Source organism: Littorina saxatilis, linkage group LG17 (assembly GCF_037325665.1).
Source record: "Littorina saxatilis isolate snail1 linkage group LG17, US_GU_Lsax_2.0, whole genome shotgun sequence".
Classification (NCBI taxonomy): domain Eukaryota; kingdom Metazoa; phylum Mollusca; class Gastropoda; order Littorinimorpha; family Littorinidae; genus Littorina; species Littorina saxatilis.
In genome coordinates this window covers 7,002,235-7,025,225 of record NC_090261.1, presented here as the reverse complement: position 1 = coordinate 7,025,225, position 22,991 = coordinate 7,002,235, and the positions used below count along the sequence as shown (strand labels likewise).

The 22,991-nt window shown below is 43.2% G+C and overlaps 2 protein-coding genes across 2 annotated transcripts in view; one reads left to right on the top strand and one right to left on the bottom strand.

Moving 5' to 3' along the window:
• Positions 1 to 16,665, top strand: part of LOC138952738 (neuroglobin-like) — a 190,204-nt gene extending 173,539 nt beyond the window's left edge. Inside the window, exons 4-5 of the mRNA XM_070324455.1 lie at positions 4,429 to 4,644; positions 13,872 to 16,665. Coding sequence (XP_070180556.1) covers positions 4,429 to 4,596 — 168 coding nt within the window. The 3' untranslated portion in view covers positions 4,597 to 4,644; positions 13,872 to 16,665. The remainder of the gene's footprint in view (positions 1 to 4,428; positions 4,645 to 13,871) is intronic.
• Positions 16,666 to 22,562: 5,897 nt separating this feature from the next.
• Positions 22,563 to 22,991, bottom strand: part of LOC138951645 (probable RNA-binding protein EIF1AD) — a 7,984-nt gene continuing 7,555 nt past the window's right edge. Inside the window, exon 5 of the mRNA XM_070323183.1 lies at positions 22,563 to 22,991. This exon is cut by the window's right edge and continues 259 nt beyond it. Coding sequence (XP_070179284.1) covers positions 22,977 to 22,991 — 15 coding nt within the window. The 3' untranslated portion in view covers positions 22,563 to 22,976.

The following is a 22,991-nucleotide window of genomic DNA, read 5'->3' as shown; positions in this document are numbered from 1 at the left end:
GCAATAGTGAAAAGCTTTTCTGCAGCAAGCTTCAACAAGCTGACTTCGCGAAGCCGACTTTGCTCAATTAATGTTAGCCCTAAGGCAATCAGCTTGATTAGAATGGTCTCATCTAAATATGCGATTTGCTGCGAGGATGATTGTCTAAATGCGCTCAGATAACAAGATAAGGATCAGGATATTAATCAGCTTTAGGATTAGTTCTTTCTTATCTATTGCGTCTTTGGTTGTTGTAATGGATTCGCTGCTGGTTATCAGCTGTTTCCATCGGCCAGAAATAACTCTTGTCCGGCGCATTACTCTCTAATCTCGAGAATCTGCCTGTGTGTCCCATGACTGTGGGATGCAATCAAACCCGACAGCGCAAGCTGGCCACTGGACAATTTTTCGCTTGGATGATTGACCAGATGTGGCATTACAATGGAACCTGGTTTTTAAGACCTTAATAAATCGGACAGGTCTTTCATGGAAAGGAGTCTTAAAATAGAAATACATTGACGAATGAGACACACAAGTTCTTTCTTTCTTTATTTGGTGTTTAACGTCGTTTTCAACCATTCAAGGTTATATCGCGACGTGGAAACTCGGGGGGGAGATGGGATAGGGGAAAGGGGGGCAGATGGGATAGAGCCACTTGTTAATTGTTTCTTGTTCACAAAAGGGGCTTGCAACGTAGTACAATATATGACCTTACTGGGAGAGTGCATGTTTCCAGTACAAAGGACTTAACATTTCTTACATACTGCTTGACTAAAATCTTTACAAACATTGACTATATTCTATACAGGAAACACTTAACAAGGGTAAAAGGAGAAACAGAACCGTACGTCGCCTCTTACGATATGCTGGGTAGCATCGGGTAAATTCTTTCTCGTCCCAACCAATAAGGGACTCCCCCTAACCCGCGGGGGGTAGACACACAAGTGACAACTACCAATGAAGAGTGATCACTTAGTATCATGGATGTTGCCTCGGTTGGTATGCGTGTAAGGGGAAAGATGCTCTCACACTATGTAAACGCATTGACAGATCTGTGGTGGTTTACACAAGTGTTTGTTTACACGAAAACGAAGGCGTCTATAAGAACAAAAAGTGGACATGCTATGAATGTACACAGAAGAAGAAAAAATAAACTTCAGAAAAGTGTGTGTGTGTGTGTGTGTGTGTGTACATGCGTGAAAGTGCATGTTTGCGTGCGCGCGTGCGTGCGAGCGTGCGTGCGTGCGTGCCTGTGAGTGTGTGTGTGTGTGTGTGAATGTGCGTGCGTGCGTGCGTGCGTGCGTGCGTGCGTTCTTGCGTGGTGACGAAGTTAAGAGAGGAGACAGAAAGAAGGAAAGACGGAAGGGGAGGTTGGGGGCGGAGAGAGGGGGGGGGGGGGGGGGGGGGGGGTCACGTCGAGGGTACAACCGGCACTTTAAGCCAGAGGAAAAAATATGGAACCTCAACATAGCATTACAAAATCAATCACTACGCACACTAGCAAGAAATAATGGATCGGCTTTAAACGAAACCTTGCATGTCAATAAACTTCTCAGACAGGTCACTTGATGCATTTTGTGAATTTCGCCTTTTCCCGACACCCAATCTGGGGATTAATCACATGAGCATTGATAGATTGCTTTAAATAAACTTCTACTGCGGGGTAAAAATGAAAAGAGAGAGAGAACCAAAAAGAAACAAAAACAGGGAAAAATGGAAAGTCAAGAGGAAAAAGTTTATGCATAAAGTTTGGCTACACTACAGCCCCGACAAAGAGCGATACGCAAGGGAGGTCAGTCGTAGTGTGTAAAGTTCGATAACTCTCCAAATTGCCTCAATCTAGATGTTGTTCCCTAAATCCGCCAAGACCTTTTCCCCGCTATGAGTTTAATGTGATTAGAAAGAATGGCAGAAAAGAAAGTGAAGTCAATTTTTCTTCCCCCCCCCCCCCCCCCCCCCCCCCCCCCGTTAGTGTCTGTAGAAAAGAGAAAAATGACAGCTTTGACTGAACAATACGGCACATAGGCAGCCATAGCAACAAAACAAACCGTCTTCAGAAAAATAATCGCAACGGTGGCAAAGCTTGTTTTTCTGTGTGAGCGTCATTTTGTGACACGGGAATTAGCTGTGTGACAAATCGTTCCTTCACTACCGGCCAGGGTCTTGCAGTTGCTATGTTTTTTCCTCTCAAAATATCAACAAAACAATTAGGCAAATGTACAGACTTCTTTGTTTCAAACCGGTTTGGGATTATTTTGTTTTTGTTTGCAAGTTAATGTTTCCAGTTCCTTTTGTTTAATGTCGTTCTTGTTTGTTGGTTCTAATATCACGTGTGATTCCGTGTTGCTGTTGTTACTTGTTGAGTGTGTTAAGTCTTGTGTGCAGTAGTGAGAGTGTGTGTGTGTGTGTGTGTGTGTGTGTGTGTGTGTGTGTGTGTGTGTGTGTGTGTGTGTATGTGTGTGTGTGTGTGTGTGTGTGTCTGAGTCTGTGTGTCTGTGTGTCAGTGCGTGTGTCTGTGTATGTGTGTGTCTGTCTGTCTGTGTCTCTGTCTGTGTTTCTGTTTCTGTTTATATGTTAGTGTGTGTGCACAAGTTTGTCCTTTTCATTTTTTTTTCTCACTCTGTTCTTTTTCTTTTCCCCTTTCCGCTCTGATCACAGGCTCAAACTAATCCTCCCAGTCCTCGATAGCCTCTTCATGCTTCTTGAGGCGACTGAGTAAAAAATGTGGCCAAAACTCGTGTTTTTTAAGCCAAATGATAGCTTATGCGGAAGGAGAAACATTATCTGAGTGATGTGCTACGACAATTTGTAGCCCAATAACAGCCTCTTCTGGAATAATGGCCGTCGCATGTTGTTGAAAAATTCAAGGGGTGATTTTGGATTTCTGCCTGAGGAAGATAATCTTCAGCCCGTGTCATTCAAAATCGTAAACCCCTACTTCGACTCAAATATAAGTCTGAGTGATTTTAGCTTAAGCTTGATTTATTTGTCAATGCTTCACGCAAAAAGAGGTGTGTGTGTGTGTGTGTGTGTGTGTGTGTGAGTGCGTCTGTAGGTGTGTGTGTGTGTGCCTCTCTCTCTCTCTCTCTCTCTCTCTCTCTCTCTCTCTCTCTCTCTCTCTCTCTCTCTCTCTCTCTCTCTCTCTCTCTCTCTCTCTCTCTCTCTCTCTTCCTCCCTACAACTCCTTCTCTTTCAAGGGAATTTGCTTCTCCGTTGATTCGCAAAGCAAAACTTTCACGTTTGGATAAAATCATCGTCTCTACCGTGATCAAACACAAAACTTTAATGGACCCATTCTAAGTTTACCAGCCATCGTGGTTGCCCTTTATTATAAAAAGCCGGCTTTTCCTCAATAATTGATGTCTTATCCTTTCTGGACATGTTTCTTGCCATTTCTCTGTGCTTTATTGGATGAAGAATTGCGTGTTAAATGTGCCTTGTTTAGTTTTTGCTTTCACCTGATCTTAAATGTAACCGTAGGCAAATAAAGAGGAAGAGAGAGGGAGAGAGAAAAAGAAAGAGAGGGTGAGATAGACAGATAAACAGACAGACAGACAGAGAGACAAAAAGAGAGAGAGAGAGTCAAACAAACAAAGAGAGGCAGTTAGATAGACAGAGACAGAGATAGATAGACAGAGACAGAGAGACAGATAGGCAGACAGACAGACAAACAGACACAGAGAGAGAGAGAGAGAGAGAGTCAAACAAACAAAGAGAGGCAGTTAGATAGACAGAGACAGAGATAGACAGACAGACGGACATATAGACAGATAGACAGAGAGAGAGAGAGAGAGAGAGAGAGAGAGAGAGAGAGTCAAACAAACAAAGAGAGGCAGTTAGATAGACAGAGACAGAGATAGATAGACAGAGACAGAGAGACAGAGATACAGAAAGAGAAAGAGACAGGCAGAGATATAGACAGACAGACAGACAGACACAGACAGACAGACAGACAGACAGACGGACACAGTCAGACAGACAAAAAGAGAGAGACAGAGAGAGAGAGGGAAAGTGAGAGACAGAGACTGACAGAAAGAGAGACGGACAGACAGAGAGTGTTGACAGATCATTCGTTGAACAATGTATCTGTCTGAGTGTGCAGCTGATGTGGCTAGCTTTTTCGCGACGTCCTGAAGCAGAAAAAGAAAGACAGACAGGCAGAGAGAGACAGAGACTGACAGAAAGAGAGACGGACAGACAGGGATAGAGAGAGACAGAGACAGAGAGTGTTGATAGATCATTCGTGAACAATGTATCTCTCTCCCTGTGCAGTTGATGTGGCCAGCAGTTCGCGACGCCCTGAAGCAGAGAAAGAAAGACAGACAGACAGACAAAGAGAGACAGAGACTGACAGAAAGATAGACGGACAGACTGAGAGGGACAGATTGACAGTGAGACAGAGCGTGTTGATAGATCATTCGTGAACAATGTAACTCTTTCCGTGTGCAGTTGATGTGGCCAGCAGTTCGCGACGCGCTGAAGCAGGCCCTGTCTGAGGACTTCACGGTGGAGACGGAGCTGGCCTGGAAGCACGTGTTTGACTACATCGTGTGCAAGATGACCTCCGGCATGCGGCGTGCAGACAAGCCCCACAGTGCCAACGGCGTCGCCTCCTAGCGCCCTGATGCGCCACCTGTCCTCGCGTCGTGCAGGTCAACCGGACAGGTGAGACTCTTGGAGAACAATGGAGGTACAGGTGTACTTTAAAAAAAAACTCACCACCACCACAAACACCACCCCTACCCATGTGTCCCATCCTTTCCGAATGATGCCCTCAATGTTACTCTCGCACGTCAATAAAACAGGTGAGTCTCATTTCGTGACCTGAATTTTGACCCTTTTGCATGGGCATAAGAAAAACAAGTCGCGTAAGGCGAAAATACAACATTTAGTCAAGTAGCTGTCGAACTAACAGAATGAAACTAAACGCAATGCAACGCAGCAAGACCGTATACTCGTAGCATCGTCAGTCCACCGCTCATGGCAAAGGCAGTGAAATTGACAAGAAGAGCGGGGGAGTAGTTGCGCTGAGAACGATAGCACGCTTTTCTGTACCTCTCTTCGTTTTAACTTTCTGAGCGTGTTTTCAATCCAAACATATCATATCTAAATGTTTTTGGAATCAGGAACCGACAAGGAATAAGATGAAAGTGTTTTTAAATTGATTTCGAAAATTTAATTTTGATCATAATTTTTATATTTTAAATTTTCAGAGCTTGTTTTTAATCCGAATATAACATATTTATATGTTTTTGGAATCAGAAAATGATGGAGAATAAGATGAACGTAAATTTGGATCGTTTTATAAAAATAATTTTTTTTTTACAATTTTCAGATTTTTAATGACCAAAGTCATTAATTAATTTTTAAGCCACCAAGCTGAAATGCAATACCGAAGTCCGGGCTTCGTCGGAGATTACTTGACCAAAATTTCAACCAATTTGGTTGAAAAATGAGAGCGTGACAGTGCCGCCTCAACTTTCACGAAAAGCCGGATATGACGTCATCAAAGACATTTATCAAAAAAATGAAAAAAACGTCTGAGGATATCATACCCAGGAACTCTCATGTCAAATTTCATAAAGATCGGTCCAGTAGTTTGGTCTGAACCGCTCTACACACACACACACACGCACACACGCACACACACACACACATACACCACGACCCTCGTTTCGATTCCCCCTCGATGTTAAAATATTTAGTCAAAACTTGACTAAATATAATGAACGGAGAGTCGACTGCAGGGTCTTTGGTTGCGGTAATACATGTCTCAGTTAACACACACGCCCAACTCATTAAAACAAAAAGTGTCCGTGCTTTGTTTTCCCTCATCCCTCTTCTTTGCCTTTCCCTCCTTTTATCACATCGTCCTGTCACTGCTTTGCCTATACTTTTCTTCAGCCCGTTTATGTGTGTTCTTCCTTTCTTCCTTCCTTCTTCCTTCCTTCTTCCTTCCTTCTTCCTTTCTTCTTCCTTCCTTCTTCCTTCCTTCTTTCTTCCTTCCTTCTTCCTTCCTTCTTCCTTCCTTCTTCCTTCCTTCTTTCTTCCTTCCTTCTTCCTTTCTTCTTCCTTCCTTCTTCCTTCCTTCTTCCTTCCTTCTTTCTTCCTTCTTCCTTCCTTCTTCCTTTCTTCTTCCTTTCTTCTTCCTTCCTTCTTCCTTTCTTCTTCCTTCCTTCTTCCTTCCTTCTTCCTTCCTTCTTCCTTTCTTCTTCCTTCCTTCTTCCTTCCTTCTTCCTTTCTTCTTCCTTCCTTCTTCCTTCCTTCTTCCTTCCTTCTTCCTTTCTTCTTCCTTCCTTCTTCCTTCCTTCTTCCTTCCTTCTTCCTTCATTTCTTCTTCTGCGGATCAATAGGAGCTGACAGAACTTTTGAAACAATCTGCATTCCATGATATTTGATTTGCATTTTGTCGCATTCAGTAGTTCACATTTCCGCAAAAGTTTCTCCAGATTTAATGTCAACGCTCAAATCCTCTCGGCTGTCTGAAATACGTTAGCGGACAGCGGATTCGTGTAAAGAGACAGGCGGCAATACCTTCCGGAGGCGTCCATATGCTGTTTTCATTACTTGCCATTCTGTCACGATCGATTTGCATATCACGTGACATCTGTGGCAGCGTCAGTGTTTTACTTTACCTGAGAGAGAGAGAGAGAGAGAGAGAGAGAGAGAGAGAGACAGATATACAGGGGCGGACGAGGGGGGGGGGGGCACAGGGGGCACGTGCCCCCCCCCCCCCCCGAAAAAAAAAAAAAAAAAAAGAAGAAGAAAAAAAAAAAGATTTTTCTATGCTGATTCTATGACCATTTCTAAGTTCAAATGGCACAGGCTCGTGTCTCCCGATGATATTCATCCGCTGGGTCTTGACTGAAATACAAGCCATATAAAAAACCACTCGTGTTGTAACCTATACATATATATGATAGATATATATTGTCTCTCTCTCAGGTAAAGTAAATATATATAGGGGGAGAGAGAAAGACAGACAGACGGACAGACAGACAGACAGAAAGAGAGAGGAGGGTGGATTCTAAGTCATGGTTTGGAACTTACCGACACAAGGTAGAGGTTTGACGTGGGATGTAAGAATGAACAAGACATACAAGGCTCACACCGCTGTTTTGTGTGGCTAAGCTAGCCACAACCCTACCAGTCCTGCACTCTATGCACTCTAAGACTAGGTACCGTCATCTGTTTCCAGTACATGTCGGTGGTCGTACGGAGTTCCATTCATAATAAACAGTGTGTGTTAGGATCTTTGCTTATTATTTCACAGAATAGAATCAGAACACGTTCACGATATATACAACTGAGTCACTAATACACTTGACAGACACATGTTCTCTCCCATATTTATGAATTAACAATATCAGAATTTACAAGTTATTCAAACTGGTACGCCATAAGTATTAGAATCTTGCAGAATTAAGTTCAAGCTGTGTACACTTATCTGTCTGAAGACTAGGACTACTTGTACACTACAACTGATACACATAGGAAAATAAGCGCTCTAAATGAATACGACATGTGTAATAGAGTAAGTGGGAAATATTCGGAACCATTCTCCTGGCACCTGAGAGAACAAGAAATTCCTCCGAGGTAGGAAAAACACCCCCGTTGGTCAAAGGGAAATAACCATTCTCACTGCCACCAACTGAGAAGGTTATTTCCCTTTGACCATTAATATTTTCATCTATAAGTCCTTGTAGAATCTTAATCCACCAATAACTCCCTAACCGTGTGTTTGACTGGTCCCAATTTTTGTAAGGACCGTCTCAGGAATGTATAGAACCTGTTCACCAAGTTTGGTGACGATCGGTCCGTTCATTCTTGAGATCTATATGCGAACACAAACACACAAACACACAAACAAACAAACAAACACATCGACCGAAACCTATACACACCCCTATACCGGGGGTGTAATAACAAGCATTAAAATGAAAAAGCGACTTTCATCCTCAATGGTGTACTTTAATGTGTACACTACAACATATCCTCTGATGCAAGTATAACCTAGTAGTGTTTTGACAACATGGAAAACCTTAGAAGAGAACCTGTGCACACGTCCATGACAAGACCTGGTAGCTCAGTTGGCAGAGCACTGCATGGACTTAATTGCGATCCTCGGGATCACGGTTTCCAATCAATATCGTGAAGGACATGGGTCATCTTGTCGTGATGACTTACAGGCTGTATCCATTTCCTACCCCCGTGGCATTGCCATGGCACGTAAAAGACTTTCTGACAGACGTGTGTTAGACTTGCAGGTGGATGAGTACCCCTAAACACGCGCACACCTGGCTTGCGCAACTCGTGTTGCTGCTAGCTTTCCACTGGGAGGAATCGAACCTAATTTCGCAGAATGGAATAAGAAAGTATAAAACGAAATGAACACGGACGACACTGAACACTAAGACTGCGAGATCAGAAATATGCGCTGTCAGTTGTACTTTACAGGCCATTTAACCATAAACGAGACGTACACCGCACTTTAAACAAATTGAAAAGTTTCAGTTTGTAGAAAGACAAAAATGAGTTTTGCAATACTTTGTTGGTAGGTCGGTCGTCTAAAAAAAAGAAGGGCGTCGCCATTCGGAGGTTAGTTACAATGTAAAAGGCATCCGTGCCAAGAACATCGGTCAGCAAACGGAGGGGGTCGTTTTTACACCCCCGGTATAGGGGTGTGTATAGGATTCGGTCGATGTGTTTGTTTGTTTGTGTGTTTGTGTTCGCATATAGATCTCAAGAATGAACGGACCGATCGTCACCAAACTTGGTGAACAGGTTCTATACATTCCTCAATGAGACGGTCCTTACAAAAATTGGGTCCAGTCAAACACACGGTTAGGGAGTTATTGGTGGATTAGGATTCTACAAGGACTTATAGAGGGACATATTAATGGTCAAAGGGAAATAACCTTCTCAGTTGGTGGCAGTGAGAATGGTGAGGACGGGGGTGTTTTTCCTACCTCGGAGGAATTTCTTGTTAGGACTCGGGGTCCTTACAGGAGGTTCCACTATGCCACAAATACTAGAAATCTTCAATTCTAAAGCCCCCTTTCTTGGCACAGGGTATTTCACACACACAGGAAAATAACAGAAACCTTGGGAGTATCCCGTCTGTGTGTGTAAAGGCAAAGGTGATAAGGACACCCTTGTTATTAATTTTGCAAACGTCTCTTCACTCAAGGCACGTAATATCCACGCTATTGTCAAGCTATCGCTTTGCAAGTTTGCCGAACCTGCGGCAGTCTGCAGAGACTTTTGACAAAGTCTGCTGAAAAGAAACCCCATCAAATCTCTCGTTGAAAGTCCTTGGCAGAATTCATGGTTATCGGTTTGGGGATGAATTCATGAGTGCAAGGCGTACACAACCTTGGGCCAAGGGCATCTGGACCGTTACCCCCGCTGAGAGATGATGTGAAGATTATCCCCTGGGCTCGTTATGATCAGACGGGTTTCTTTCTGGGGAGCAAACTGACAGGCAAGGCAGGAAAGGGACACGGGCGGGGGGGGGGGGGGGGGGGGGGATGGGGAGAGAGAGGGGAGAGAGGGGAGAGAGAGGGAGGGACAGACAAACAAACAGACAGAGACAGAGTGGCTAAAAGAGACAGAGAAACAGACATAAAGGGAGAGAGGCAGCCAGACATACCGACAGTGACAGAAAGTGACAGAGAGACAGAGATCTAGACAGAGAGAGACACAGAGACAGAGACAGAGAAAGAGACAGACAGAGAGAGAGAGGGAGAGACAGAGACAAAGAGAAACAAAGAGACACAGAGAGAGATATTTTCAGACAGAGAAAGAAAGAGAGACAGAGAAAGAAAGAGAGAGAGAGAGGGGGGGAGAGAGACAGAGAGAGAGAGAAACAGAGACAGAGAGATACAGAGAGAGAGACGGAGAGAGAGAACTCAGAACTCAGAACTCAGAATTTTTATTGTAAACCACACTGTTGTGTTTGTACAAGGGGGGAGTAGAGTTTCCATTTCAATGTATACTCTCTCAGAGACAAGTAAGAACAAGTGCATATACAGTGCTAAGGGTTGAAACATATCGATCGGAAATCATTTACACACATTCATTTTAGCCTAGCAGTTGCTGTCGATGCCTGAATGCATAAAATGTATACCGGGAGAGTGCCCACAACCTACTTTTGTTTTGTGTTAGTAGTATCTGCATTGACGAGTTTTCGAGTTGACCAATTTCAAAGACATTTTCCAAGTAAGTTTCTCTTATATCCGAGTATACTGGGCACTTAAAAAGAAAGTGGTGCTCGTTTTCGTGAGGGTATCTGCAAAGTGGGCAAACATGGGAACCGTTTGCAGAGTATCTCTGTTTGTTGCACATCAAGGGTGAAACCCCAAGTCTGAATTTTGTGAACACTTTTTGAATACATGGATTGTCTATTTGGTCAAGGTACCTTTCTCTTCCAAAATCAGGTTTAAACAATTTGTATGTGTCATACCTCTCACTGTCTTCCAGCTTACTATGCCAGTTCTGGATAAAGCAGTCTTTTAGGCGTTGTTGAAAAGCCTTGATAAAGTGTTTTTCGTTGCCGACATAGCCGTACGTCCACACATGTCCGAACCCATTTTCACATAGGAGGTTCCTGACCCTAGCGGACCAATTGTCTGTCCCTCTGTCTGCCATGTTCCTCATCATCACATGGGCCATTTTTACATATCTTGTGTTGGGGAGGCGATTTAGCCGCAACCAGTATTTAACGCATCTGGTAGCAGCGAGAACTGATAGGGGAAATCTACCGAGTTCTCCGTATACCATGCAGTTGGGACTTTGAGGGGAAACACCTATTATCCGTTTGCATGCGAACATGTGTACCTTTTCAATGTTAGAGCAATCAAAACAACCCCACATTTCTGAACCGTATAGCAATATGGGGGTAATCTGTGTATCAAAGAGTGTGAAAAAAAGGTTTAGATCATAACATCCAATATTCCACAGAACTCTAAAAATGTCGATAACACCACGCTTAGCTCGTACAATAGAGTCTTCAAAGCATCGTTGGATGGAAACTTTGGTGGTCAAGGTTAAGCCGAGATATTTATACGAGTTGGTAACGTACATGTTGTCGTGACCAAATGTCCAGGCTTCGTTTTTCCCCAAGTATCCACCGTTGCGAAATACCAACACTTTTGTTTTTTCTTTGTTTACCTTTAAACCTAATCTGTTGGCAACTTCATGCAATATATTTAGCTGGTTTTGTAGTCCCACCGGTGTCACTGAGAGCAATGCTATGTCGTCAGCAAACATCATGATAAATAGTTCAATTTCACCCGGAAGAAGTTGAATTCCATGCCTCCCTTTTAGAATCATTTCAGACGCAAGTTCGTTAATCAAAAAAGAGAACAGGCTTGGGCTTGCCAAGCATCCTTGTTTGAGACCTTGCATACACTCAAAAAAGGCCGTGTAGTCAGAGTTACACCGAACACAAGATAATACGTTTGAGTACATTGCTCTGAGTGTTTGAAGCATTTTGCCCCCAATGCCGATCTTGAGCAGTACATTCCATAGTACATCTCTTTTGACAGTGTCGAACGCCTTTTGAAAGTCCACAAAGGCCACATACAGTTTCTTGTGTTGTTTAAGTTACTTGCTTACAGCTGCGTATAACGTGAAAATATGGTCCACTGTCGTATACCCTTTTCTGAACCCAGCTTGGGACTCAGACATGACATTGTTCATTTCAGCCCACTTAGTCAATCTATTGTTAATGATGGCAGTATACAGTTTACTGACACAGCTTAGCAGCGACACTCCCCTGTAATTGTCAGGGTTCTCATCGTTGCCTTTTTTGAAGATTGGGTGAATAATGGCTTTGGCCCACTCAGCTGGGTATGTTCCTGTGCGGAACAGTTTGTTAAAAAGCTCTACCAGGTAAGTAGTAACATCATCACCTGCGATGCGAAGCAACTCGTTTGGGATTTCATCTATACCGGTTGCTTTGCCTTTTTTCAGCCCTCTAATGGCTTCTCTTACCTCTCCTTCAGATATATCTTTATTTAACTCGTCCATGTCGAGGTCCGGAACCTCTTCCGCGGGTAACTCGGTTTGTTGAACTGGAGTCGCTCCAGCAGCTAAATTATTAAACACGCCGTTAAAATGGTTAAACCAGTCATCTTTACTAATACTAGGCGAGCTTCTTCCCTTTCTCTTGAATTTTCTAATTTCCCTCCAAAAGCTTTGAGGGTCATGAATGCTGGCAAGTAAAAGTGACACTTTGTTCTGTTTAAATGTAATCTTTTTATTTTTCAGCAGCTGGTTGTACTTCTTCCTTTCATCTAAATATACCGTTTTACATCGCTCTGCTTCTTTTTCACATTCTTTAAAACTGATTTTATCTGTTCTCTTCTCCATGTCAAGAGCTGTTTTGTTTTTCTTGTACCTTCGAAGAGCTTTTCGTGTCAACCTTTTTTGCTGTTGACATTCAAAGTCAAACCATTTGTTTTTCTCACCGACCGAAACAGAGACAGAGAGAGAGAGAGAGAGAGACAGAGAGAGATGTATAGAGAGAGAGGGAGAGAGAGAGAGACTGACAGACAGACAGACAGACAAACAGACAGACAGACAGACAGGGAGAGAGAGGGAGAGAGACACGAAGAGAGAGTCAGAGGAAGAGTGGGTACAGAAGAGAGAGCGGAGCCGACACGAGTTCAATGAAGAAGAGGCTCAAGTGCGAAGCAACACTGAAACTATGCAAGAGAGAGACCCCCCCCCCAGCCCCCCCCCCCCCCCCCCCCCCCCCCCCAATGCATAGACTTCCAGCATGTGAGGACACAAAAACGGCGAGGAGACAATTAGGGGAATGTGTTTTGGGGGCGAGTCGCGGATTAAGAAGTGCACGGGAAAAGGCTCGAATTAAAAACAACATCAGCAACAAAAACAACGACAACATCGGAAACAAGCATGCCAAGACAGAGAGAGAGAGAGAGAGAGAGAGAGAGAGAGAGAGAGAGAGAGAGAGAGAGAGAGAGAGAGAGAGAGAGAGAGAGAGAGAGAGAGAGAGAGAGAGAGAGAGAGAGAGAGAGAGAGAGAGAGGGAGAGAGACAGAGACAGAGAGAGAGAGATAAGAAGGACGGGGGAAATCCTGATCCTTTCAGTGGAATAAGAGTGGCGGAGAGCGGAAAGTAGACTCTGACTCGCAAAAAGGCAAGACGGCCGGACAGGGAAAGCTTTCGGTACGTTAGTTATTACTATAACTGCTGTTGGGAATTCAATTTCTTTCCCGTCTTACCCTACCGCACCAATGATTACATTTACATACATCGCAACCGCTTTTCCTTTTTGCCGCAAAGTGGAGTGAAGGTTTCACTCTAAATATGAAGAGTGGGAGTGGGGGAGGGGGAGGGGGTAAGGTTGGAGATATAGAGACGGAGGGTGAAGAAGATACATAATAATGACTGAAACAACATTCTATAGCACATGTGTGTGTGTGTGTGTGTGTGTGTGTGTGTGTGTGTGTGCCGCGTGCATGCGTGCGTGCGCGTGTGCTTGCGTGCGTGCGTGCGTGTGTGTGTGCGTGTGTGTGAGTGTTTGTCTGTCTGTCTGTTGGTGTCTGAGCATGTGTCTGTCTGTGTGAACATGTGAGTGTGTGTCAGTGTCAGGGTCAGTGCCTGCATGCGTGCATCTTCGTAGTTGAATATTTTACGAGCCAAGTATAGTTGTTGCACATTTTGGCATATCGTAGGTTTGATCTTCAACCTGTAATGTGATACAAGCGACACATAGTTCTGTCTGAAACACTTGTTGTTTTGTCAATAATTAAAAGGTTCAAATAACCTACAATTCTTTTTTGGAACACTTTTGCACCTTTTTGTGCTTCCTTAAATCACTGATGTCGTATCAATGACACTTTGTCTTGTTTGCTTTGACAGGCTTCCTGGCTGGGAGAGAGAAGCCTGCATGGACCGCAGTGACCACACAATGACCACACTGACCAGCAACAGTTGCCGAAAACGGACAACACAGCATTGTGGAGGCCATCCTACTTATAACTGTCAAGACTCTCAGAGCTTGTTTTGGGTGGATACTGGTGTTTAGACGCTATAATGGCGCCAGAGCCTCAGCGCAGGGAGACTCAGATAACTGAAGGAGCGTGCCTGCGGTGATGAAACATTATCCGTGGTTTGATTCCCCAAGGAGTGATGTGTTGTTTTATGTACAAAATAGTAAACTTGGTTTTTCATTTTTCAATTCCATGATGATCTTGGTCTTACACTACCCTTCCGGAATTTGGATATTCATGTGACACATTGACTGAGCCACAATTTTCAGCACGATTTTCTTATTGCTAGTTTCCCAACATTCATGAATCGACAAGCGCATGGGGATTGAGATCGCTTGTTAAATCTTCATGAACCACCCTCTGCATTTCAACGTCAACAGCCCCTATTCACACAGGAATGTAAGACTATGTTCTGTACATAAATGTGCCCAATTTGTTTCTCTTTTAATTGTGACAAGCGTGAAAGACTGAGAAGTGAAGCAAAGTCTTCAACATTTCAAGGGTAAGTTTACCCATGGCAAGCTCTGTCTCACCCCCTTGACCAAGAGGAAACCAAAACTAAACGTGTAACTTTTTTCAAATATGGCTGGTCCAAAACATTTCGGCATCCTACAACCAAATGTGTCTGGTACGCCTCTACAATTTAACACATAAAATACAAAGTCGACGTCTGTGTTTTCCCCCCCTGCAAAATGCAAACTTTGCTGGAACAGCTAAAAAAGCAATCGACTCAGAGAGGTGTCAGAAAGCCTTGAGAATCGGTTCAAACCTCACGAGATCTTATATCCAATTGTGTTTACTGACAAGCGGCACGCCAGATGAGCTCGCACAACGCCATGTCAGTTAAAACACAGAGGAAACAAAATGTAATGTTGTGTGGTTACACCAGGGACGTTTTACAAGTACTAAAACCAAAAAAACAAGACAAATTCTTTGGAGAGTGTGTTTATTGTCCGGACTTGTTGTCAGCAGTACCACCCAAGCAAAAATACAAACCTTTGGATGGGACGCTGGGGCAAGACAGAACTCGATCCTTGTCACTTCATTTCTCTCATTCGTTCTTTATGTCACTTTTTTTCTGGGGGAGAGTAGATTAAGGCAAGGGGTGGGGGACGGGGGTTTAGGCAGGGTACATAATTATGAAGATACTAAATTTATACTGCCAATAAATTTAATTTTGAAACCGTTCATACATTTGAAATATTAGATGTAGTAACACACAAATCACGCACGATAAATGCTCGGTACACTATAACAATGCAACTGAAGGCCAAACCGACATGACGTCACACATTGCAAAATGTCCTGCTGTCTCCACGAAAGAAAAGTCAGGTGAAAGAGAAAATAGAAAAAAAGTGAATGCCATGCAGCACGAACATTTCAAAGACACATAGTGTGAAATGTACTACTCCCCTTGGAATTAATTTGGCCATAAATGGTTTCAGTTTCAAAGCTTTGCCTGTGTGGCAGCGAGCTTCGTAAAGTACACTTCGCGAAGTCTAGTTCGCCCAGTTCATTTCAGGCTTTAGGATCTTTTCAGAAACGAGAAAATGCATTTATTCATATGGCGTGTATCCGCTCCCTGAGTCTGTCAAAATTGACTGATCTACGTTCCGTCAGTCAATCCAAGCGTCTCTGATGCCAGCGCTTAGACCCAGTGACAAATGTCGATGAAATACACACGTCGAGAACAAACAACATACAACTGAAGTGACAGTGAAGAACTTCAAGCCACCTTTCTCTACCATCCTTCAGCAAGTCACCTGAGGTCTGGAACAGCCGACAACAAGTCACCTAAGGTCTGGAACAACCGACAACAAGTCACCTGAGGTCTGGAACAGCCGACAACAAGTCACCTGAGGTCTGGAACAACCGACAGCAAGTCACCTGAGGTCTGGAACAACCGACAACAAGTCACCTGAGGTCTGGAACAGCCGACAACAAGTCACCTGAGGTCTGGAACAACCGACAGCAAGTCACCTGAGGTCTGGAACAACCGACAACAAGTCACCTGAGGTCTGGAACAATTAACCGACAACAAGTCACCTAAGGTCTGGAACAACCGACAACAAGTCACCTGAGGTCTGGAACAGCCGACAACAAGTCACCTGAGGTATGGAACAACCGACAGCAAGTCACCTGAGGTCTGGAACAACCGACAACAAGTCACCTGAGGTCTGGAACAACCAACAGCAAGTCACCTGAGGTCTGGAACAGCCGACAACAAGTCACCTGAGGTCTGGAACAGCCGACAACAAGTCACCTGAGGTCTGGAACAACCGACAGCAAGTCACCTGAGGTCTGGAACAACCGACAACAAGTCACCTGAGGTCTGGAACAGCCGACAACAAGTCACCTGAGGTCTGGAACAACCGACAGCAAGTCACCTGAGGTCTGGAACAACCGACAACAGCAGAATTCCAACGCTTCGCGGCATCCACCACGCGCATTTCGCCTCCTTCTTTCCCCAAATCTTGTTCAGATGTGGGGCATATTTGGGTCACATCTGGGCATGCTGGCTGGGTAGCTCAGCTGTATGTGGGGAACATATGGGGTGAATGTGGGCGGTATTTCTCCACTCCATTCGTGGTTACCCCAGATGCTACCCATATGGGACCCAGATCGGCTAACTGGGCCCCAGTGCAAATAAAAAAAACAAACAACCACGAGGCCGATACTGGGACTCACATGCTGTGCTGGTAGGGTTGCTGCTTCGCCAGATCGACGGTTGACTTTCGACAACGTACACTTGATTGTCTTGAATGAGAAATTTCGTCTTCGCCCCAATTTCCCTCCGAAATGCTTGCAACCCACGTGAAGATCATCCCGTAATTTTTGTCGGATTTTCCTGATGAAGCGAACTGTACAAAGTATTCGGCTGCATCACAATCACCAAGAAATGTTTATTTATATTGACTCCGAAAACTTCACGGCATGCACTTGGCGAGATCAGTCGAAGGCCATTGTACAGTGCAGAGCGAGTTTCGCTGCAAGCTATTCGAAAGGCATGTCTTCGTTCCTTCACAGTCTGCACTACCGGTAGCTGACGATTGTCGTGACATACTTTGACCTGCACGTGCACCAGTTTTCTCTTACTTGCTTGTCTTTGATTGAAAAGGACTGTGTGTTACTCGCCGAGTGAAAAGAAGTTACACAGACTGAGACGCGTGTCAGTGGGATATGTTGCCAATCGATCATGTGGATGCTTTGGATGGCACTGGTCAGTTACAAACTGTTTGATTCCAAGGGAATGATACTTGATTGAAACACCACTATTTTCTGGCTGAACTATATTGTATTTGACATTGGGATTCGTTTAAGGGCAGAATATATCTGCGCAGTTTCAGCGGCACAGACGACGCACTGCATATTATTATGGGGGCGAGGACGCCCCCATTCTATACGGATAGTTTAGAGGTTGACCATGGGCAGCGCCATTTTGTTGTGAAATACGTCATCAGTTTGTGTACACAGGAAGTTGTGACATCCGTCACCCTATGGGAGGGGTGAAGGCAACATTGTTCATCTGTAGAAAGTTGTGAAATCCGTCACCCTATGGGAGGGGTGACGTCAAAATTGGTCATCACAGAGTTTGTGTAACACAGGAAGTTGTGAAATACGTCACCCTATGGGAGGGGTGACGTCAAAATTGTTCAACAAAAACATGATATGTCGCATTGTGCAGGGTCAACTGCAACAAACTCAAACCGAGCCATTCATACCTAGCTGTATTTGAGTGACTTATATACCCGACATTTTTATTTCTTATTTTTAGCACAGGTGTAGGAAAAATCATGAACCAAAATGTTATTTATTTTCTAATTTAACATTTTTTTTACAAATATGACCATGGTCTTTTAAACATACAGTGACATTAAACATTGTTATGTTAAAAAAAAGAAAAAAGAAAAAAAGCTTTTGTGCACAAATCAGAAAATACATTGTACATTTTACCTACAGGCCAAACAGTGTCTGTTGGCGGCAAAGGGCCCAGCAAGTTGCTATTTTTAGATCGATTAAAAGTTGTCAAGAACAGGCGCTTACATTTGGATGTGTCCACTGATAGTAGGTTTGGTTGTGATCAATCAGAATGATGTAGGAATAAAAATGTATGACAGTTTGGTATGATGACATGTAATTCAAATATGCTGAAATGTAATATTATACATGATATAATATTATTATGGCTGTTGCCATGACCATGAACCCCAAGAAAGGTTTAATGTTATGTAAAATCAAAATACCAAACTCAAGCACCTACTAATCTGGTCTAGGGTGCGGCTTGGACCTAATAAATATGGATGGACACGCAACTCGCTCAGCCAGCCAGCGCTGCGAGACTTACAGCTGCCAACTTCGCCGCGGCGCGCTCATTGGCTTAGTATTGAACTTGCGTCAAGGCCGATGCGCGTAGATTCCCAGAATGTTTACTTTCGGTTAGATTCTTCGACAGCATTCGCAGAGGTGACTGCCGTATTGTGTACCGCAGTCAGAAGTAATTTATTACTTTTGGGAGTTTAGTAACGTGATATCAGTTTTCAATTGTTCGTTCACTTATATTGCTTTCAGATTTAACACACAAGAAACAGTAGCACGGTTTTCGTTGCGAAAATGTGCATTGGCAGTGCTACGCGATCGAATTGTGTATTATGTACACGCGGTGTTCTTCTGGAAAAGACGTCAGTCGTTCAGCCCGCGAGCGGTGGGATGGGGGGGGTTCACATGGTTTGTTTGTTTCAGAACCACACCCATATACACACATTTCACATGTAAACCATTTGTCCGCCCCCTGTCGATATTTATCGACTAAGTTCCTTGTTGATACTGCGATTGGGATTATGACGAGTACTTGGCCTGTTTTCCTTTTACTCAACGTGTAGCGGGCTGGGATAATCTGCCGTGCGTCGTCTGTCCTGCTGAAGTTACATAAATGAGCGCCCTTATAGGCAGAATATACCATGCCAGAGTTCGGTGGGTTATAGAAACACGAAAATACCCAGCATGCCTCCCCCGAAATAGGCGTATGGCTGCCTAAATGGCGGGGTAAAAACGGTCATACACGTAAAAATCCACTCGTACTAAAAACATGAGTGAACGTGTGAGTCGAAGCCCATGAACGAAGAAGAAGAAGAACCGGGTATGTGTCCGAGTCGCGAGGTCTTCTTTTCAGTCTCGTGTAAAAGCCGCCTGACCGGTTCTGAGATGTGACCCCGACTCGTTTACACAATAAGCACTGGGCCATTAGAAAGACCTCGTGTGGTTCCAGATGAACGACGACGACGACAAGGGACTTTGGACTTTATGTGACTGCGCGGGATGTAGCCCGGCAAACAAACCCATATATACCCTTCAGTATACTTTGATATTCTGTCTTTCCTAAAGACCAAAAGGACTCCTAGTGTAACTGTTACAGTCAAACCTCAGTCTCGCACCCACCCCCATTTTAGAAACTCTAAAATCGGAAGAAACAAAACTGATCTGAAAAAGGACAGAGCCTTAAAATGGAGGTAAATTTGCAGAAAATCTGGAAGAGCAAAACAACAACTTGAGAAGATCTCAAAAGAAGGGGAGATTTAAATCGGGATACGTAGGGTTCACTTTGTTTTGGTGTAGATTGTTTATGAATATCACTGTTTTAATCGATCTGTGACATTTTAGCAGTCATAAAGACAAACTGTTGTTATTTTGTCTGTTCTGTCGTGTTACTTAAGATGTTAATTATCATCTTGTTGATATCTTGTTGTTATTGCTAAAGAATCGTCTTGTATATAATTCGTTGTTGATTACTGTGATGCGGTCAATGAATATATTCACTATTTTGTGTCTTTTTAACGTGATATTTAGAATATTTTTCTTGTTGGAATTTTACGAAATATGATCAGACTCACAAATATTGCTTTGTTGCTGTCGCTGTTGTTTTGCTTTTTTTCCACCCTTTATATGTTCTCTTTCTTTCCTTCTCTTTTGCTTTCTCCCACCATGTTTTCCAATATTTTCTAAATGGGAAAGAAAGAGCATCAATTTACATTCATAGTTGTTCCTGTGTCCAATGATAGACGCAACGCCTGTCTCCAACGACAGAAACAAAGGAGTGTGTGTAGGAAAAATTTGCTCTCTAGCTCCCACCGCACATCCCCACGATAGATACCTCGTTTTATCATAGACCAAATAGCCTGGACCGCCAACTCGTCACGTGACCCTTCGAGGTTACGACGCTCGACTTTCAGGGGCGCTTAGCGTCCGGTTTGAAAGGCCAGCGATTCGAAGACAGTGAACACACACACACACACACACACTGACTCCGTTCTTTGCCTTTCAGATCATTGAATCTTATCACACACAACAGCAGTGTTCATGTTATGTTCGAATCAACTGTCATAACGTCCAGCTAGCAACCATTTATCTGGATGTCATTGCCTTGTTGAAACCTTCGTTCCCCTGTAGAACATCTCGTAACTCACTATGGATCCACTCAGATTTTCATACAAAAAAACCGTTCTATATGGACACATACCAAAACTGACCAGAAGCCTCAATGCGTTCACGCGACATTGATGTATTTTACAGTAGACTAGTGACAGAAATTATCCCCAAACATAAAGCCGCACTTCAAGTCTTGATAACAAAAAAAAATCGTCCCCTCTCTCTCTCTCCCCCACCCCCTCCCGCGATTTAAGCGGCCCTGTCATGTACAGTAGTGACAGAAATTATCATCCGACATAAAGCCACACTTCAAGTCTTGATAACGTACGAACCATGCCCCTCCCCCCCCCCCCCCCCCCCCCCCCCCCACATTTAAGCGGCCCTCAAGTGTGACAGAGATTGTCACCAAACACAGAATACGTACAAATCGTGCCCCCCCGTTAAGTTTGTTTTGCTTATGTTTCACTATACATAAAGCCAAACGTCTTGATAACATGCATAACGCGCCGCCCCTCTCGAAACCCAAGATTTGGTTTTTTTACATCAAAGGATTTCTTTCTGTCTATCCTTTCAGTTTTTGTTTTAATTATTTGTGTCCACTTTGATCAAATCAGCTCTGTTTATCTTCCTGATAATGTGGGCGTATTGTGCACGTACATACTCATTCACTCATGAAGGAATCGTCAAAGTGTTACAAATGTTATAAAGCAATGTATATGTACAACTTATATGTATCGAATTCAGTCAAATCGCAAATTCGGCGATGTCGATGAAAAAATAAATAGGAAACAATGTTTAGGAAGTGCATTATAACCTATAGGTGAGTAAATCCATCCACAAAGGCATCCTCTAGTTGAAGATTTAGCTTGTCTACATATCTTACCGTTTTTGTCTTTTTTTCATACAACAAAATTAGTCCAATCCTTATGTGACCTAATTCCGACGCAAGGCTTTTTTTCTTTTTTAATGAATAGTAATACCGGAAACAATTTATTCGTGCGAAATTGACAGCGCAGAAAGTCTATTTTTAAATTTTACCTTGGTAGTAGGCATGCATCTTGACTTAAATCATGATTTACATTGTCAATATCCATTCTTGCATATCAGAATCATGTTTGTCTCTGCGGTAGACCAAGACACTGAGGTACAAAACTTGAAGTGTTCCTCGATGTTAAGATAGTTGAAGTTCTTTCGAGTCATTATGTGAATAACCATGAAAACCAGGTCTTGTGTCATTAAGAGAGAGAGAGAGACGTCGGGAAGAAGAGAAAGCGTGTGTGTCTTCTTTCTGATGTGTGTGTGTGTGTGTGTGTGTGTGTGTGTGTGTGTGTGTGTGTGTGTGTGTGTGTACAAAGAATTCATTCTGCATTTGCACACACACACCTCCAAACTATTTATTCAAAAAACAGAAGTCCTCTTAAATTAGAAACAATGTTTCAGCAGACCAATCAACTCCATGTTATTTTGGCAGAAAGTACTGTTTGCTTTGCTTCAGCAAATAAGGAGAAATTGCAAATGAAAGAATTAAAGAAAGAAAGAAAGAAAGTGAAAGAAAGAACACAAGAAAGAAAGATTAGAGAGAATGACAAAGAAACTGAAAGAAAGACAAATTACTTGTCTTTTCTGGCTGATAAACACAAGAAGACATGTTCTACTTGCCGCCTCAGACCAACTGTGATAAATGATGCTTAATTAGTATACGTTCAGCATTAACAACCTGCTGGTGCTCCGTCATCTTTTCACATTTCTCACTTTCACCAACCAAATAATGACCCAAAAAACAACACAACACAGCCAAAAAAAAATATCACCACAGACAATACAATCCAGCAAAATTAGTGTCAAAGAACAAAAAGCCCAAGTTCATCACTAAAATTCTGGCTAAGTGATCAAAACAATCCTCAATCAACAAATGCTGCACGGTACAAGGGAAGGAACTCGTGTCCCGATCAACCACCCTCGTTTTAGGATGAATTGCCTCCCTTCCATCGCGCTCTTACGCTTCTTGTGTTCTAATAAATAAAATCGTTTTGTGTGTGCACACGCATCTATACACGCACGTGCACACTCACTCAAGCGATACACATTGATACAAAAAATACATAAAAAAAGCAAATTCCACATCATACAGATTAGCATGTTCAATTCCAATTTATTAAATATCAACACACATTCCACCAAAGCACGCCGCAGAGCCATGTTCACTACGACACACACTCACTCACAAACATACTTTAACATCCTGCTTTCATTCAAACATGCGCTTTATACATACATACATTGCACCATAAACATGTATAAATCACGATATCATCTGAAACCAGTACAGTTGAACCCCCCTTTTAAGACTTAAAACACAAATCTTCAATTGGGGGGCCAGAGAAGGGGGTTCCACAGTAGTAAATATTACAAGTGTTCAGATGATTCACATTCAATGCATCTTACGACCAAAATGTGCAGAAGGAGACTGGTGATAAACTGAACCTGACAAAGAATGTCTTTTGGACCATTTTTCATAAAATCACTTTATAAATATCTGCCGTCAAATGTGTCACCTCTGAATGTG